We start from the raw sequence: 20,046 nt of genomic DNA on the forward strand, positions 1-20,046 counted from the left end.
TGAGTCAACTGTGTGATGCAGCAGCAAAAAAGGCAAACAGTTCTGGGATGTATTAAGAGAAGCATAATCTAGATCACGTGAAGTAATTATCCCCCTCTACTCCTCCTTGGTCAGACCTCATCTGGAATACTGTGTCCAGTTCTGTGCACCATATTTTAAAAAAGACATGGAAAAACTGGAGCAAGTTCGGAGAAAAGCTACCAGGATGGTGACCGGTTTACAAACAATACCCTATGAGGAACGGTTAGAGGAACTGGGAATGTTTAGCAACAAAAGAGAAGACTGAGAGGAGACTTAATAGCGGCCTACAAATATCTGAAGGGCCTTCACACCGTAGAGGGATCATCCTTATTCTCATTTGCACATGGAAACACGAGAAGCAATTTTTTATTTTTACTTATTTATTTTTACTCACTTATATAGCGCCATTAATTCCACAGCGCTTTACAGAAATTATGGGCACCGTCCCCATTGGGGCTCACAATCTACATTCCCTATCAGTATGTCTTTGGAGTGTGGGAGGAAACCGGAGAACCCGGAGGAAACCCACGCAAACACAGGGAGAGCATACAAACTCCTTGCAGATGTTGTCCTTGGTGGGATTTGAACCCAGGACCCCAAGGCTGCAGTGCTAACCACTGAGCCACCGTGCTGCCCTGTAAGCAATGGAATGAAACTGAAAGGGAGAAGATACAGATTAGATATTAGGAAAACCTTTGTTTTTGACAGTGAGGGTTATCAATGAGTGGAACAGGCGGCCATGAGAGGTGGTGAGTTCTCCTTCAATGGACGTCTTCAAACAGAGGCTGGACAGACATCTGTCTGAGATGGTTTAGTGAATTCTGCATTGAGCAGGGGGTTGGACATGAGGACCCTGGAGGTCCCTTCCAACTCTAACATTCTATCATTCTATGCTTCTAAGATTTTACCAAGTGAGATAGGACAACACCTGAATTCCGGAAGTAAATCTCTGTTTATTTACTTGTTAACAGGGAGATGACAAGTGAGATTCTCAGCAGGCTGTTTGACGCGAATATATTTTGATCAAGCTTGTATAGACAATGCAAAATACAGACAATCAGATAATAGAGTCAGTTAAAACTAATTCTTGCTGCAGACTATAGATAATATTCTAAGCATGATTACTGTCTCTACACATAGCTCAGAATGTCAGATGTTTCTGACCACAAAGAGGACATCTTAGAATCATAGAATCATAGAATGGTAGAGTTGGAGGGGACCTCCTAGGTCATCTGGTCCAACCCCCTGCTCAAAGCAGGTGAGTTCTGATAAGGTACTGTCTCTGACCAAAAGGAAGACGTCTTGCTATAACTATTTAGTAAACCTATATTTCTATAACTAAAGTTTCAAATCTCTATTAATACGTAATTGATAAATTATAAACTTATTACAAAAATTATTATTATTATTTCATTTTACTTTCTCCTAGTTTTTTTTTTGAAGCACCAGACATCTGTAATTTACCTTCAGCATTTGCAGATGTCTGAAAAGTAGCGTCATTCGTTTCTGGGTTAGCAACGAGAAGCTCCTTCTGGAAATTTCGGATGGTCACTTGAAGTTTCCCAACCTTTACGAATCCTTTTTCCCAAGTAAAAGGATCTGAAATCAGATAAGAAAAAATATTGAATAGAAAGAGTAAACTACAATGGCGTCTATAAGACGAGCAGCTGATCGCTGGAAAGAGACGCCAAATTCCTCGTTGCTCGTCTATTTAGGAGTCGATTCCAAAACCTATCGCAGGATGGAATTCAGCTGACCATTTCCTTTAAAAATAGCGCCACACCTGTCCACTGGTGGAGTGTGGAAGTGCAGCTCAGCCCCAGTTATTTTAATAGAGTTGAGACTGCAGAAAAGACACAAATCAGATTTTTGGAAGAACGTGGCCTTGTATTTCCAAGCATATGTTCTCTTTTTGAAAACTCCCTAGAGCAAAATCCCATTAGGGTTCATGGCAACATCCCGATACTGAATGTAACATGTAGAGTTCTTGCATATGTTCACCCCATGCATTGTAATTGCCAGGTTCCGCAGTGAAAATCCGCAGCCTATATTGGCCTGGTGCACTTTTCGAATTTGCACTGCAGGACTTTAGCACAGTTAGTGGATGAGCTTTAGCAGAAAGCTGGGTCCAATGTAAAGGATGGAAAACCTGCCAGGTTGTAGTATATATTAAACCCTTCACAACCTATGACGTATAGATACGTATAGACATAGATTTGATTATTTCTGCTACATATAGCAGGGCCAATACCCTGCTATGTGTAGCACAAGCGATCGGAAGATCGCAGCTTCAAGCTATTGAAGCAAGTAAAAAGTAGAAAAAAATGTTTTAAAAAATATTTTGAAAAAAAATGTAAAAAATATAAAAAAGTTTAAATCACCCGCCCTTTTGCCCCATACAAAATAAAACAATAAAAATATAAAAAATACACATTTTGTATCCCTGCATTCATAAACACCCAATCTATAAAAATATAAATAGGATTAATCTGATCGGTAAACGGCGTAACGAGAAAAAAAATCAAAACGCCAGGATTAGGTTTTTTTGGTCACCGCAACATTGCAATAAAATGCAATAACGGGTGATCAAAACATTGTATCTATAACAAAATGGGATCATTAAAAACATCAGCTCGGCGCGCAAAAAATATGCCATCACCCGGCCCCAGATCTCGAAAAATGAAGACGCTACGGGTCTCGGAAAATTGCGCCATTTTTTTTTCTTACAAACTTTGGATTTTTTTTTCACAACTTAAATAAAAAAGAACTTATACATGTTTGGTATCTGCAAACTCGTAGTGACCTGGAGAATCATAATGGCAGGTCAGATTTAGCATTTAGTGAACGTGGTAAAAAACAAACCCAAAAACAATTGTGGAATTGCACTTTTTTTGCAATTTCACCACACTTGGAATTTTTTTCCCGTTTTCCAGTACATGATATGGTAAAATCAATGGGTCGTTCAAATTCACAACTCGTCCTGCAAAAAATAAGCCTTCACATGATCATATTGACGGAAAAATAAAAAAGTTATGGCTCTGGGAAGAAGGGGAGCAAACAAAGAAAACGGAAAATTGCAGGATGGTGAAGGGGTAAATGGTCCACTTATATATATTTCGGTAGATCGGCTCAGTTGGCTACACACAGAGGTAGACTCAGGAACGCTGTATCTTTAAACTACTGATTTATTAAAGGTGCTGCATAAATCGGTGCAGAGTTAACAAAAACAAACACTGCCTTTTTGGCTTAACGAAAAACAAAACATATTACACAGCACAGTCCGGGTTGTTGCGGGGATCTGCCCACTCAGGAGAACAACCATACACTGGTTCAGCTTTCCTTATCAGGGCACACAGCCCTGGCGTTCCTATCTCAAGGCCTACGGAACACCTAATGACTCAAAGGCTGGCTATTTGTATATATGGTGAACGACCTCCCACCCACTCTATGGTTGTTCACATAAAATCTAGCCATTAAAATGGACAATTAACCCCTCTCAGCACTTAGTATGCTGGAGCAAACTTCCAGATTTCAAATCACTGAAGCTACTTGTCACGGATGTGTCAGAGGTGACAGACAGTCGTCCTGCAGTGGTTTGCAGGAGATCTCCACATTTGTCAATGCAGACAGCTGCTTAGATAGGAGGCTGTCTTTAGCACCCAGCGACTACCTCCCTCTGGCCTGGGTGTATATATACAGTACAGACCAAAAGTTTGGACACCTTCTCATTTAAAGATTTTTCTGTATTTTCATAACTTTGAAAATTGTACATTCACATTGAAGGCATCAAAACTATCAATTAACACATGTAGAATTATATACTTAACAAAAAAGTGTGAAACATCTGAAAATATGTCTTATATTCTAGGTTCTTCAAAGTAGCCACCTTTTGCTTTGATGACTGCTTTGCACACTCTTGGCCTTCTCTTGATGAGCTTCAAAAGGTAGTCACCGGAAATGGTTTTCACTTCACAGGTGTGCCCTGTCAGGTTTAAAAAGTGCAATTTCTTGCCTTATAAATGGGGTTGGGACCATCAGTTGTGTTCTGCAGAAGTCAGGTGGATACACAGCTGATAGTCCTACTGAATAGACTGTTAGAATTTGTATTATGGCAAGAAAAAAGCAGCTAAGTAAAGTAAAACAAGTGGCCATCATTGCTTTAAGAAATGAAGGTCAGTAAGTCCGAAAAATTGGGCAAACTTTGAAAGTGTCCCCAAGTGCAGTTGCAAAAACCATCAAGCGCTACAAAGAAACTGCCTCACATGAGGACCGCCCCAGGAACGGAAGACCAAGAGTCACTTCTGCTTCTGAGGATAAGTTTATCCGAGTCACCAGCCTCAGAAATCGCAGGTTAACAGCAGCTCAGATTAGAGACCAGGTCAATGCCACACAGAGTTCTAGCAGCAGACACATCTCTACAACAACTGTTAAGAGGAGACTTTGTGCAGCAGGCCTTCATGGTAAAATAGCTGCTAGTAAACCACTGCTAAGGACAGGCAACAAGCAGAAGAGACTTGTTTGGGCTAAAGAACACAAGGAATGGACATTAGACCAGTGGAAATCTGTGCTTTGTTATGATGAGCCCAAATTTGAGATCTTTGGTTCCAACCACCGTGTCTTTGTGCGACGCAGAAAAGGTGAACGGATGGACTCTACATGCCTGGTTCCCACCGTGAAGCATGGAGGAGGAGGTGGGATGGTGTGGGGGTGCTTTGCTGGTGACACTGTTGGGGATTTATTCAAAATTAAAGGCATACTGAACCAGCATGGCTACCACAGCATATTGCAGCAGCATGCTATTCCATCCGGTTTGCGTTTAGTTGGACCGTCATTTATTTTTCAACAGGCCAATGACCCCAAACACACCTCCAGGCTGTGTAAGGGCTATTTGACTAAGAAGGAGAGTGATGGGGTGCTACGCCAGATGACCTGGCCTCCACTGTTACCAGACCTGAACCCAATTGAGATGGTTTGGGGTGAGCTGGACCGCAGAGTGAAGGCAAAGGGGCCATCAAGAGCTATGCATCTCTGGGAACTCCTTCAAGATTGTTGGAAGACCATTTCCGGTGACTACCTCTTGAAGCTCATCAAGAGAATGCCAAGAGTGTGCAAAGCAGTCATCAAAGCAAAAGGTGGCTACTTTGAAGAACCTAGAATATAAGACATATTTTCAGTTGTTTCACACTTTTTTGTAAAGTGTATAATTCCACATGTGTTAATTCATAGTTTTGATGCCTTCAGTGTGAATGTACAATTTTCATAGTCATGAAAATAAAGAAAAATCTTTAAATGAGAAGGTGTGTCCAAACTTTTGGCCTGTACTGTACCTGATCTCTCCAGGTGGGCGTCGCCGGTTATACTCATTTCTACTTGGAACTTGACTGAAGCAGCATCAGGTCCTCTCTGGAGTCTTGAGGCCGCGTGCCCTGTTGGAGTTTCTTCTAAAGCTAAGTTGTTATTCCCCTGTGTTGCCTTCCCCTTTTGTCTTTAGAGTGCTAGCGGAGGTTGACTATTGCTCATCTCCTTCCAACCCCAGCTATAGCCTTACGCCAGGGATAGTAGGATGAGGCACGTGATCGGCGACAGCTGCGGAGGCTGTATAGGGACGTTAGGGGGAGACAGGGTGACGCTAGTCCAGATTATAAGGTCACCTCTTCCCCTTTTCCCTAGTGTCTGGGCTCCCTTTCCCTTTCCCCTCTGTGATGCACTCACACCTGGTGTGACATTATAACCAACAGAGCACGTTTTGGGAAGGAAAAAAAAACCAAAAACGTTTCTTTGTGTGTTTTTGAGCATGTGTGGCACCCTGCAGTTACAGGTACCACAGGACCCAAAAGGGTGCATGGATAGACTTCTCCACAAGAGGCCCTCGTTACAAACAAACACCTCCACCCTTCCACCTCATACCACCAGCGGGAGCACGTTAGGGATATATGGAGCGTGGAGCCAGGCAGTGAGTTAGTTGTTCACAGAGTGTGCTGCCACTGAGAGCAGTGAAGACGCAGCATGTCTGCTGCTGCTGTATTGAGGGCCCCGAGTGTGGCTGGAGGAAAAGAGGAGAGGAGTTAAGGGGGCAGAGGAGCATCATAGGCTCACCCCCGAGTATACAAACCGGACACCAGGTCCGCGCCTACAGGGTCTCTTTATACCCAGTAGGGATCACCGGCATACCAGGAGGACTACAAGTCCCTGGCCGACCTGAAGCTAAACCCATTACAGGACCAGGAACCACGAAGGCCCCGGCGCCCAGGGATAGTGGTTGCCAGTGGAAGGTCCTACCACCAAGCGACAGGTGAAGAGAGCAACACGACACAGAAGCTAGGCCCAGTTGCAGGCTGGCCAGGAGCTTAGAGAGAGGGAGACACGGACCAGGAGGCCCTATACCCGCTCACTGGGGAGAAATCCTGAAGTGCACCCTTCCTACCGAGTACCCTGGACCGTACCTGACATCCGCACCAGTAAAGGTAAAGAAGCGAATCTCCTGTCTCTGTCAGTTACTCCTGCTGCGCCATCCCAACTGCACTACAAGTCCCAGAATCACCACTCACCGTCAAACTCTACACTGCCCTGAGGCCCGCTCCACCTGTGGGGAGCTGTTCCATCCTAGCTGCCTATCAGCTGCCTCAAAGGTCTGCAGCAGCGCTGGTACAAATTACCAGAAACCACAGGTGGCGTCACGATCAAACTACAAATCCCATATAAACTATCCCCTTTTTGTTGACTGCCCTGGGCCACGGACCGGGCCAGCCACTGTGACATATTCCCCCCCAGCATCCATAGGCCCGGACACCGAGTACCCCACTGCCCTGGGGGCGCGTCACATGCACCTTTTTTTTCCTTACTCCCTTTAGTATGGGATCAGTTGCCGAGCTCGCAGAGCAGTTCCGCTGTCTGTCTCTGGAGGTGAATGACCTCCACCGTGAGGTTCAGCAGCAGTATCAGCGGTTACAGACCCCCCAATGTGGGGGTTTATGCAGGTAGGCCTGTCCAGCCTGAACCCAAGGTTGCCCTCCTGGACAGGTTTTCAGGAGGTAGGGACAGGTTTTTTGTGTTTAAGGAGGCATACAAATTGTATTTCAAGCTTCGTCCCTACTCCTCCGGTAATGAGGAGTAACGGGTTGGCATTGTGATCTCTCTACTGAAGGGAGATCCTTAGTCATGGGCGTTTTCGTTACCGCAGGATTCGGTTTGTCTCCAATGTGTGGAGGTTTTTTTTTGGAGCACTTGCCCTCATCTATGATGACCCTGACCGAGTCGCCTTGGCTGAGTCTAAGCTATGTCACCTTCAGCAGGGGATTCGGTCAGTGGAAACATACAGTTCGGAATTCCGTAGATGGGCAATGGATTCCAAATGGAATGACTCAGCCCTTAAAAGTCAATTTTGTGAGGGGCTAGCGGAAAGGTTGAAAGATGCCTTGGCAGTATATGATACCCATCAGTCCTTGGAGGCTGCCATGTCTTTGGCCATACGTTTGGATAGGCACCTTCGGGATAGACGAGTGCGACCTCCTTCTTTGGGGCCTTCTTGTCGGGGGTAACTTTGCCAAGGGAGTGGTCTGGGGGTGAACCAGTACTGGGGGAGGTGGAGGAACCTATGCAGTTAGGGGGTGTCCTACAACATACATCTCCCCGGATACACGCAAGAAAAAAGGCGTATGTTTTTTTGTGGGAAAAAGGGACACTTTGTTGGGACCTGTCCTTCAATTCCTAAACAAAAAGAGACTCGATTAACTCTCGGTTGTCTGGAGTTGGATAAACAAGGGGTGCATTTGTGGCCAAACCGCAGTTCCTGCTTTGTCCTGACTGCAGAGGTGATGCTAGAGAGTAAAATCGAAAAAATTTCTGTGTTTGTTGACAGTGGAGCCGGAGTCAGCATGGTTGATGCTGAGTTTGTGAAAACTCATGGTCTTGCTTGCTATGCTTTAGCTGAACCTATTTCCATCTTTGCCATTTACTCAGTGCCACTTGCACAGAAAGCATTTACTCAGATTGTACATAATGTGAAACTGAGGGTGGGGTAAGTTCATTGTGAAATCATTCCTTGCTATGTTTTGGAGAATCTCCCTACTCCAATTGTTTTAGGTATCCCCTGGCTTGTTAAACATAATCCATTGGTGGATTGGCAAATCGGGGAGATTATTGAATGGGGAGATTACTGCCATGAGAACTGTCTGAATGTTTCCATTGCTACTGTCTCTATGGAGTTTCTGCCTGCTTTTCTGTCTGGTTTTGAGGACGTTTTTTCTGAGAGGGGGTGTCAGGATTTGCCTCCTCATTGTGCTTATGACTGTCCTATTAACCTGACCCCCGGAGCTGAACTACCCAAATCCAGACTGTATAATCTTTCTGGCCCTGAGAGACAAGCCATGAAGGATTTCATTGCGGAAAGTCTGGAGAAGGGACATATCAGACCCTCATCTTCGCCCGTGGTGGCAGGGTTCTTCTTTGTGAAGAAAAAAGATGGCGGTCTACGTCCCCGTTTAGATTTCCGGGAATTAAATCAAATTACCATAAGTGATCTATACCCTCTTCCTCTGATTCCTGATTTGTTCAGCCAGGTTGTAGGAGCTAAGGTTTTCTCCAAGTTGGATTTAAGGGGAGCCTACAATCAGGTTAGAATCAGAGAAGGGGACGAATGGAAGACAGCGTTCAATACCCCGGAAGGACTTTTCGAGAGTCTGGTTATGCCCTTTGGTTTGACCAATGCACCTGCGATATTCCAGCATTTCATAAATGATATTTTTCATCATTTGGTGGGGAGGTTTGTGGTGGTCTATCTGGACGATATTTTGGTTTATTCACCTGATTTTGAGACCCATCGGGGGCATGTTAAGCAGGTGCTCCAGATATTAATGGATAACAAACTCTATGCCAAACTAGAGAAATGTGTTTTCGTTGTTCAGGAGGTGCAGTTATTGGGGTACTTGTCATCTTCAGGTTTTCGGATGGATCCGGAGAAGATCCGTGCAATCTTTGACTGGGAACGTCCCGAGAACCTGAAGGCCCTACAAAGTTTTCTGGGCTTTACTAATTTTTACAGGAAATTCATCCAAAATTACTCTGTTGTGGTTAAACCCCTTACTGACATGACTAAGAAGGGGTCTGATTTTTCCAAATGGTCGGATGCTTCCCTCCAGGCTTTTTCTTCCTTAAAGAATCATTTTGCCACTGCACGATACTCAGTCAACCCGATGTTTCTCAACCCTTTATTGTGGAGATCGATGCTTCGGATGTCGGGGTTGGGGCTGTGTTGTCTCAGGGTTCGTCCCCTGGTAAATGGCGTCCATGCGCCTTCTTTTCTAAAAAATTGTCTTCAGCTGAGAGAAATTATGACGTGGGTAATAGGGAACTTTTGGAGATCAAATTGGCGTTCGATGAATGGCGACACTAGTTGGAGGGGGCTGTCCATCCTGTTACTGTTATTACTAACTATAAGAACCTGTCATATCAAAAGTCAAGTAAATGTCTCAATCCTAGACAAACCAAATCTCTTTTTTATTAGGTTCAATTCTGTTGTCACTTTTTGTCCAGGGTTCAAAAACGTCAAGGCTGATGCTTTGTCCCGGAGCTTCCCTGGTGGTGGTGACCATGAGAACCCTACCCCAATATTACAGAAAGGGGTAGTTATTTTGGCTCCTTTTCCTGAACTGGAGGGTGATGTGCTGGAGGCTCAGGGGGACGCCCCTGCCTCCTGCCCTTCAGGAAAATTATTTGTACCACCTGATCTGTGCCGTAAAGTAATCAAGGAACATCATAACTCTGTGCCTGCTGGGCATCCAGGTGGTAAGGCAACTGTGGACCTCCTCTCTCGTCGTTTTTGGTGGCCGGGGTTGCATCGGGTTTGTAATTACTTACCGCTGGCAGAATTTGCCATCAATAATCATCGTCAAGAATCCACTAGCAGGTCACCGTTCTTCGGTGCATATGGTTATCATCCACAGTTTGGTACCTTCAGTGGGGGAGGAGCTTCAGGAGTTCCTGAAGAGGAACGGTTTGCTTCGTCGCTCTTCTCGGTGTGGCAGGGTGTTCTGTGTAATTTAAAGACCATGGGTGACAGGTATAAACGTATGGCTGACAGAAAACGCTTGCCAGGTCCGGACCTGAATGTGAATGACTTTGTGTGGTTGTCTACCAAGAATATAAGATTGAAAGTTTCTTTGAAGCTGGGACCTAGGTTTATTGGTCCCTACAAAATTACCGCCATCATTAACCCAGCAGCGTTTCGTCTTGAACTTCCTCTGGCCCTTAAGGTTCACAATGTGTTCCACAGGTCCTTACTCAAAAGGTACGTAGAACCTCTTGAGCCCTCACCTCTACCACCACTCCCAGTAATGGTAATTTGGAGTTCGAGATTTCACGGGTGTGTCAGAGGTGACAGACAGTCGTCCTGCAGTGGTTTGCAGGAGATCTTCATGTTTGGCAATGCAGACAGCAGCCTAGATAGGATGCTGTCTTTAGGACCCAGAGACTATCTCCCTCTGGCCTGGGTGTATATATACCTGATCTCTCCAGGTGGGCGTCGCCGGTTATACTCATTCCTTCTTGGAGCTTGGCTGAAGTAGAATCACGTCCTCTCAGGAGTCTTGAGGCCGTGTGCCCTGTTGGAGTTTCTTCTAAAGCTAAGTTGTTATTCCCCTGTGTTTTCTTCCCCTTCTGTCTTTAGCGTGCTAGTGGAGGTTGACTAGTGCTCATCTCCTTCCACCCCCAGCTATAGCCTTACGCCAGGGATCGTAGGGCGAGGCACGTGATCGGCGACAGCTGCAGAGGCTGTATAGGGATGTTAGGGGGAGACAGGGTGACACTAGTCCAGATTAGAAGGTCACCTCTTCTCCCTTTCCCTAGTGTCTGGGCTCCCTTTCCCTTTCCACTCTGTGTTGCACTCACACCTGGCGTGACTCTCTGTGTTGCACTCACACTTGGCGTGACACTAATAGCTTCAGTGAAACATATCTCTCCTCCAGTGCTTTGCCTGTACCATCCATCCTGGTATATATGTCCCTCATCCTGGCCCCATTTTGGTATATGTCCCCTGTTCTGCCACTGTTCTTTAATGTATAGAAGAAAATAAACCATTATACTTACCATGGCAAACTCCGGCCCATGGGCCAAATCTGGCCCGCAGGGTGGTGATATTTGTCACATCACACCAGAACCACCACCCCTTTATTCTGTATGTAGGACTATGTGGGGCCCATTATACTATATGGAGGACTATGTGGGGCCCATTATACTGTATGGAGGACTTTGTGGGGCCCATTATACTGTATGGAGGACTATGTGGGCCCATTATACTGTATGGAGGACTATGTGGGGCCATTATACTGTATGGAGGACTATGTGGGGCCATTATTCTGTATGGAGGACTATGTGTGGCCATTATTCTGTATGGAGCACTATGTGGGGCCCATTATACTGTATGGAGCACTATGTGGGGCCCATTATACTGTATGGAGCATTATGTGGGGCCATTATACTGTATGGAGGACTATATGGGGTCCATTATACTGTATACTGGTTGGCCCACAAATTTGTCCAAGTTTTTCATTTTCGCCCTCTATGTGTTTAATATTGGCATCCCTGCACTAGGGGCATACATAGAAGTCATATAGTATACTGCGCAGACCATAGTCATCCATGTAGTATAATGCACAGCTCATAATCATCCATATTAGTATAATACACAGCCCAAAACCTTCATATAATATAATGCACAGCTCATAGTCATCCATGTTAGTATAATGCACAGCTCATAGTCCACCATAAAGTATAATGCACAGCCCATAGTCATCCATAAAGTTTAATGCAAAACCCGTAGTCATCCATAAAGTATAATGCACCCCCATAGTACTCCATAAAGTATAATGCACCCCATAGCCATCCGTATTATTATAATACACAGCCCATATCCTTCATATAACATAATGCACTCCCCATAGTCATCCATAAAGTATAGTGCACCCCATAGTCATCCATAAAATATAGTGCACCCCATAGTCATCCAAAAAGTATAATGCTCCCTCCATAGTTATCTATAAAGTATAATGCGCCCCATAGTCATCCATAAAGTATATTGCACCCCATATAATGCACCCCCATAGTCATCCATAAAGTATAATGCACCCACATAGTCATCCATAAAGTATAATACACAGCCCATAGTCATCCATAAAGTATAATGCGCTCCCATAGTCATCCATAACGTATAGTGCACCCCATAGTCATCCATAACGTATAATGTACCCCATAGTCATTCATAAAGTATAATGCACCCCCCAGTTATCCATAAAATATAATGCACCCCCATAGTCATTCATGTACCAGTATGGCCACTGATTTAGAAAACAATAAATAAATACTCACCTTAGCATCTGTGAGGAAAGCCGGCCGGTGGGTGCAGCTCTCTGGCGCCCCCTTACCTCTCAGGTCAGTCAAGGTACTGCACCTAGAGAAAGTAGTGCCAGGAAGCTGCAACCAGCGCAGGGAACACGGTAGAGTGTTATCCCTTCAACGTCACTAAACCGTAACATCACTACACAGCACAACTCGCTAGCGCCCTCTTAGCCTCAGGTCAGTCAGGGAGCTGCACCTAGGATAAGCGGTCGCCAGAGAGACTGTCCTGTAACCTACTGGGTATCGGGGCCCTCTGTAGTGAGGGCGGTATATATATCTTCCTTGGCCGCGCCAGGAATATATATATCTGAACCTCCGACCGTCACTACCAGCCTTCCCCAATCCCCAGTTGGTATGCTGCCACCAGTCCCTATTTTAGATATACGCCCAGTCCGTGAATGGGCCTATATCGGGTCAGGAACCAACCCTGGGTAGCGTTTTTGGCTTGAGCCGAGCTCACACGGACGTGCGTTTGTTATGCAGAATAAAAGGCAGGCCCACAATTAATTGAGGTAATTGATTATAATAATACACTAGATACACGATATACAATTAAATATACACAGGTATAAGGTCAGGCTAAACGATACAACAATGGAATACAACACACAGAATCACCACAGCATATCAGTTACCGGTTTCTTGATTTTCTTGTGACGCAGGGAGAGGATTCTGCGGTCGCAGGCACGGTTCTTTGTTACAGGCTGAGGCCTACCACCGCATGGTCAAACTGCTCCTCCCCTTGTTGGCCTCAGCTGGTGCTCAGATGTTCAGCACCCAGCTCTTGGGTCAAGACTGAGTGATCTCTTGTCTGTCCTGCTATCTTACCTGCCCCGTCCTGCCCACTGCTGGTGAGGTCAGCTGGCTCAGTCTCCACCCTCAGGTCTAACTTCGATCAGAAGCCCAAATTCTAAGGAACCCAATAACTTCTTCTGGGATGGTCTCATGATACCCCCAGGGGTTCCCATGGATTCGGGCCGCCGTAACCGACCTTTTTATATCAATTATGATACCATACGGTCCTCAGGAATGGCTCAGCGCTATATCTTGGCTTCCAGAGCACGTACAAACGTCTACCGCGGAGGCTTGTGTGCGCAATGGCTCCGGGACGCCGTGATATTTTTTATTGGCCCATCCCACGCAACATGCGTGTACTATTCATGTTTCTATATCTTATGCCTCCATGCTTGTGACAGACAAAGAAACTAGTCCTATGGGACAAATGGTCAGAGTTAAGGCCCCGTCACACTAAGCGATGCAGCAGCGATCCCGACAACGATACGACCTGTCAGGGATCGTTGCTGCATCGCTAATACATCGCTGGTGAGCTGTCAAACAGGCAGGCTCACCAGCGATGAGGGGAGCAGCGATATCGTGGAAAGAATCGTTCCACGATGTCCTGCTCCTGTTACCAGCCTGCTGCAAGCAGGAGCAGGCTGGTAACTATGGTAAACATCGGGTTACTAAGTGCGCGTGTGCCCCTAGTAACCCGCTGTTTACCATGGATACCACTCTGCTACGGTGCGCTGGAGCCTCCGCTCACCGTAGCAGAGTGGTATCTATGGTAAACAGCGGGTTACTAAGTGCGCGTGTGCCCCTAGTAACCCGCTGTTTACCATGGATACCACTCTGCTACGGTGCGCTGGAGCCTCCGCTCACCGTAGCAGAGTGGTATCCATGGTAAACAGCGGGTTACTAAGTGCGCGCGTGCCCCTAGTAACCCGATGTTTACCATAGTTACCAGCCAGATCGTTGGTCCCGCTGGTCACACACAGCGATGTGTGCTGGCCAGCGGGAGGCCAACGACCAAAAAATGGTCCAGGACACTTTGCAACGATCAGCGACCTCACAGCAGGGGCCTGATCGTTGCAAAGTGTCACACATAGCGACATCGCTGGTGAGGTCGCTGGTGAGTCACCAAAACCGTGACACAGCAGCGATCTCGCTAGCGATATCGCTTAGTGTGACGGGGCCTTAACAGATGGACTAAGCAACAGATGGCTGTGTTTCCTCTCAAAGTCTTTGAAGCTCCTAGCATTCAAGTGTTAAGTAGGCCCTGGAGGCTTCTTATCTCACAGGAGCCTGGATGGGGGAAACTATCTAGTTGACGTTTTAACAGAAGGTCCCAAGGGTGGGGGCTGCTGAAGTGTGGCCATCCCTGGATATGATTTATCATTACCAAGATGGCAGCTATGGGTTCATCACAGCATCGCTCCTGCGACACACGCATCTTCTTGTGAAGCTGGCATCTGACTTCGGCATGCGACGGGAGCATATGACCTCACTGCCATGCGTACCGTCACGTGCACACTGATGTCAGCTGCTGGCTGATGCACATCTAGTTGAAGTTTCTGCTGGCGTTGGCGGGCTCCTGACGCTGCGGTCATCACGCCCCTGCTTCTTAATAATCTTTCTTTTGAATCCGCCAGGTTTAAAGGGGTTGTCCACCTTACGGTACAATTAATTTTTTTTTCTTTAAATGCATGTGTTTGGGACTGAAAACCATTTTTGCAATTGGGCTTCAATAAACATTTTCAACCATTTGCCTTCTATAGACTCTGTGCTGCACTGAGTATTGCCGGCTGCCGAATGAGTTAACTCAGAATCCATCAGTGAGCTTGTTTCTATGGGAGAGTTTGTAACTCTTAGGCTATGTTCACACACGTTGGGTTTTGCAGAGTATTTTGCTGTGTAGAGGACATATTGATACTCATGCTAGAACAACTCCATTTTGTCTGCTCGCTTTAAAATCATGTTATTATCACTCCTTGCATAACATACATTCTTTCTTTCTCTTCCCATAGAACTTATCTCACACTAACTTTTTCTCAAGAGAACATTTTGTCAGACACTCTGTTATCTAACTTGTTTAGGCCAGGTTTGACCTTGTAAAATTTCCATAGTGCTTCAAACTAACAATGATAATATGACCATATATGTGTTTTCCGTAATAATTATACTAACATCAGTTAGCCTATAGTATTGTAGTATGGCTGTAGAGTTGATTGGCTATTTGATATACTCAAAACAATATAAAATGATAAGCAAAATAAACGGGATCAGAGATTCTTTGAATCCTCCCAATACAGAACATTGTTTCCGTTTGGTTTTCTGTGGATTGCAATCAACATAATAATTTAATAATTTGACACTCACTTGGTCAACCGTGAAGGGTTATTGCCCTCCCTTAACAGCTGCAGATTTTCATGCAAATTTTCAGCTGCGTTTTGCAGTACCAGCAAAGTCTATGAGAAACCAGAATTCTCTGTTCACACATGTTGTTTTTTTTTGGTGCGTATTTTGTGCCTCGGTTGGGTTCCTGGAAAATAGAGCATGTCACTTCTTTCTGCGTTTTTTTTCACCAGTAAGATGTAATGGGTGGTGAAAAAAATGCATCAAAAATGCATCAAAATTTGCATCAGCGTTTTTTCAGCATTTTTGATGGCAAAATAGAATGGGGTTCTTTTTTTTCACAGAATTGTATGTACATGCCTAAATAAAGACAGAAGGACAGAGAAAAAACACTGAAAAAACGCATCAAAAAAAGCACAAAAACTGCAGGAAAAATACGCAACAAAATGCCCTTGAAGATAAAGTTTGCAGCAGATTTCTGACGTAAAAAAACACAACATGTATGAACATAGCCTTATCTGTTTTTTTTCAGAGCTCTTCTCAGCTGATTAGTCACCACAAACCACATCAAAGTTAAATGTGATGGGAAATATAGAACCTGTAAAAGCAAAACAGTGCAACATTTTTAATAGCACCCATGTACAATACATACATTTAAGTAAAGAATTTTTTTTTCCCCAAAGATGGACAACATTTTTTATTAACTCTTTCCTTACTTTGAGAACTTTCCAAACATAATTTCCTAAATCAAACTTACCTGGAGTAAGTACAAATTCAGACATCTTTTGAAAACCTAAAAGACAAGAACAGAATAAATTAGCAGCTGCCATCTGTGCTCTACGTACGGGGTAATGGGGTCGGATATTATGCACGGGAGGGGCGATGGGCCAGATTTTATGCGCCGGGGGTATTGGGGCTGGATATTGTGCACCGGAGGTGATGGGGCCGGATGTTGTGCGCCGTGGACATTGGGGCCGGATGTTGTGCGCCGGGGACATTGGGGCCAGATGTTATGCGCCAGGGGCATTGGGGCCGGATATAATGTGCTGGGGACATTGGGGCCGGATGTTATGCGCCGGGGGTATTGGGGCCGGATATTATGTGCTGGGGACATTGGGGCCGGATGTTATGCGCCGGGGACATTGGGGCCGGATGTTGTGCGCTGGGGACGTTGGGGCCGGATGTTGTGCGCCGGAGGTGATGGGGCCGGATGTTGTGCGTCGGGGATATTGGGGCCGGATGTTATGCGCCAGGGGCATTGGGGCCGGATATTATGTGCTGGGGACATTAGGGCTGGATGTTATGCGCCGGGGACATTGGGGCCGGATATTATGTGCTGGGGACATTGGGGCTGGATGTTGCGCGCCGGGGATATTGGGGCCGGATATTATGTGCTGGGGACATTGGGGCCGGATGTTGTGTGCCGGAGGTGATGGGCCTGGATGTTGTGTGCTGGGGGCGATGGGGCCGGATGTTGTGCGCTGGGAGCATTGAGGCTGGATGTTGTGTGCTGGGGACATTGGGGCTGGAAGTTGTGCACCGGGACATAGGGGCCGGATATTATATGCTGGGGACATTGGGGCCGGAGGTGATGGGCCTTGGTGTTGTGCACTGGAAAGGATGGTGCCGGATGTTGTGCGCCGGGGACATTGAGGCCGAATGTTGTGTGCCAGAGACATTGGGGCTAGATGTTGTGCGCCGGAGGTGATGGGGTCGGATGTTGTGCGCCGGGAGCATTGGGGCCGGATGTTGTGTGCCGGGGACATTAGGGCTGGATGTTGTGCGCCGGGGGCGATAGGACCGGATATTATGCACTAGGGGCGATGGGGCCGGATGTTGTGAGCCGGGGGTGATGAGCTTCGATGTTGTGGGCTGGGGGCGATGGGACTGGATGTAGTGCGCTGGGAGTATTGGGACCCAATGTTGTGCGCCGGGTACATTGGGGCCGGATGCTGTGCGCCGGGTACATTGGGGCTGGATGCTGTGCGCCGGGGACATTGGGGCCAGATGTTGTGCGCCGGGGACATTGGGGCCGGATTTTGTGCGCCGGGGACATTGGGGCTGGATGTTGTGCGCTGGGACCGTATGTTATCCACCAGGGGTGAAGGGGCTGGATTTTGTGCGCCGGGTGTGATGGGGACGGATGTTATGCGCCAGAGTTGATGGGGCTGGAGGTTATATGCCGGGGTTCAATGGGCAGCCACTTTTGCACACACACCATAATAATCTTTGTGTCTGAAATGTTAGGATTCTCCGAGGATATCACAATCTTGGATAACGCAACCTTTTTTTGGAAAGGTCTTCAATTGATTCATAATTTTTATATAGTAAAACCTCATTTCAAGTAACACAAACATACACATTAGATAGAAGTCAGATAAAATACAGATGGCACCTGTCCAGAGCAAAAAATATGCCCCATTCTTTCCACCGACAGGGAATCAGCTGCTAACAAAGGGATCTGGAAACAACTTAATTTCCTCTCCCCATTGAAGAGTTTTGCCTTTTCTCCCCATGGGAGGTATATTTAGCTTATGATGCCCATGCCCTCATCACTGGTTGCCATTCCTTGGACCACTGGACGTAGGTACTGACCACCAGACTTGTCAATTTAAAGCTGCTCTGACGCAAACACAAATTGTCCCTTGTCAATGTTACTCAGATCTTTAAACAACTTTCCGCCTTCCAACACGTCAACTCTAACAATGGGTTATCCACTTGCTGCCGACTCAAGTATCTTCCACCACAGAGACATCATTGTCATAGGCTGGGATTCTCTTCTGTCAGTGGATTGATCATTACCAGATCAGTCATAATATTAATTTATGTTTGCTTACCTTAAAGACTGGATTGAATGGAGAAGCTGCGGTTGATGTCCTTCTGACGCTTGCGATGACCTGTTCTGGAGCCGTCTTCCCTGCACAGAGATTTATGTAGGACGCACACCTTCTCAGGCATCCAGCTGTAGGTTTTCCTACATTGCGCAGTGATTGTGTCATTGTACTTCTGAGATACACCTAAACATGATTTTCTTCTCTCCCACCCAGCAATGACGGGAAAATCTGCCTGTCACATCTCCACCCATGAAATTCCTACAAAAAAAAAAAAAAAGTAATTGCAGAGCCCCAGAGAATACAAAGTCAGTGTTGAAACTGCTGGTATGTGAACGTAATTGCATCACTTGTACTTAAAGTAGAAACATGATATTCAGGAAAATCTTGATCAAAAATGGCTGGAGTTGGTACGAAACGACCCTCATCCAGGTTTATAATCTGTGGCCTCCAGACTGGAGTCCTACCTCTGGAATCCACAGATCTTCTTTTTGACGTTGTGGTTGCGGCGTGATGCACATGTGATTTTGTGACAGGTCGGCTGATTCTAAAAAAAAGAGCTGCGGATGCCGAGAGGTAAGACAAGAACAGATTACGGAACTGGTCAATGGACTGAATCGATTCGCACAGACTATAAAAATGGTATCTTCTTTTATTGTGATATTTATCTTATCTTTTTGTTTCATTTTTACTCCAGTTTCTAAGTTTTGAGGTCTGGTGACTGAGTGGACCAATCATGGGGATATTTGAGGTTAACTCCACGTTCGTTCCTGCTGCTCATTCACCTTGGAAGGGATCTTGCTCTTCTCTACCGCTCCCCTGTGTGGCTTGCTCATGTCCATCATCCTTCTGTCCAGCACTGCTTTCCTGGGTGGGTGTTCCGTGGCCAGAGTCCTTCTCTTTGCTGCTGCTCTCCTGGATCCACTGCAGGTGCCTTCCACATATGTTGACTTCCAGTTTTTCAATGGCCAGTCAATACAGCCTTTCACCATCTCCCCACTGGTTAGTAGAAATGGGTGCATTGATTTGATGCAAATCGAATTTGTGCCAAATTTTTAGGAATTGGCTGAACCCGGAAAATTTGACCACTTTGTGATTTTTGAGCGAATCATCTAAAACGACCACCACCATTTTATATATAGCAGCAGATTGCAACTGGCCAGAGTCATATGACTTTGGGTGGGGTTCTCAATAATGCCTTGCAGCTATCCCATCATATAGTATAGCATAACCAATCCAGAGAGACCATATAAAAGCAGAGGCAGGGAATGCATTTGATATCTTGTAGTGAAGCTGACAGCTTTGCCTTATGGATAAGAATAGGAAGCCATAAAACACTGAATAAACATGAAGAATAGTGTGTGACAGCACAACAGGGAAGATTAGCGTGTGCGGAAAAGAGAATAGAGACATACACTTTTTTCACTGAAATTTCATGGTGAATCGGGATTTATTCGGGGAATCAGGTGAATTAGAATTTCAAAGATTATCTCATCGATACGGGATAGATTGCATATTTAGGCTATTAAGTTTAGTCTAACAGGTTTCTAAGAGCTGCGTCTTCCAGTAAAATGTTTATGAGAAGCAATAACCGGCAGCCAGGGTGGAGCTGTCATTTCATGTTCTCATTGCACATTTCAGTTCTTTGGCAATCACCCCAGTAATACCTGGA

The 20,046-nt window shown here is 45.8% G+C and overlaps 1 protein-coding gene across 1 annotated transcript in view; it reads right to left on the bottom strand.

Annotated features, from left to right (window-relative positions):
- The window catches only part of LOC141172712 (uncharacterized), a 40,424-nt gene extending 21,805 nt beyond the window's left edge, over positions 1–18,619 (bottom strand). The window contains exons 1-3 of the mRNA XM_073657170.1: positions 18,381–18,619; positions 16,301–16,336; positions 1,486–1,620 (exon numbers count right to left, since the gene is read on the bottom strand). Of these exons, the coding sequence (XP_073513271.1) occupies positions 1,486–1,620; positions 16,301–16,325 (160 nt within the window). The 5' untranslated portion in view covers positions 16,326–16,336; positions 18,381–18,619. The remainder of the gene's footprint in view (positions 1–1,485; positions 1,621–16,300; positions 16,337–18,380) is intronic.
- Between the last annotated feature and the right edge of the window lie 1,427 nt (positions 18,620–20,046).

Source organism: Phyllobates terribilis, unplaced genomic scaffold (genome assembly GCF_046119375.1).
Source record: "Phyllobates terribilis strain yellow unplaced genomic scaffold, ASM4611937v1 Scaffold_12__6_contigs__length_324123572, whole genome shotgun sequence".
NCBI classification, from domain to species: domain Eukaryota; kingdom Metazoa; phylum Chordata; class Amphibia; order Anura; family Dendrobatidae; genus Phyllobates; species Phyllobates terribilis.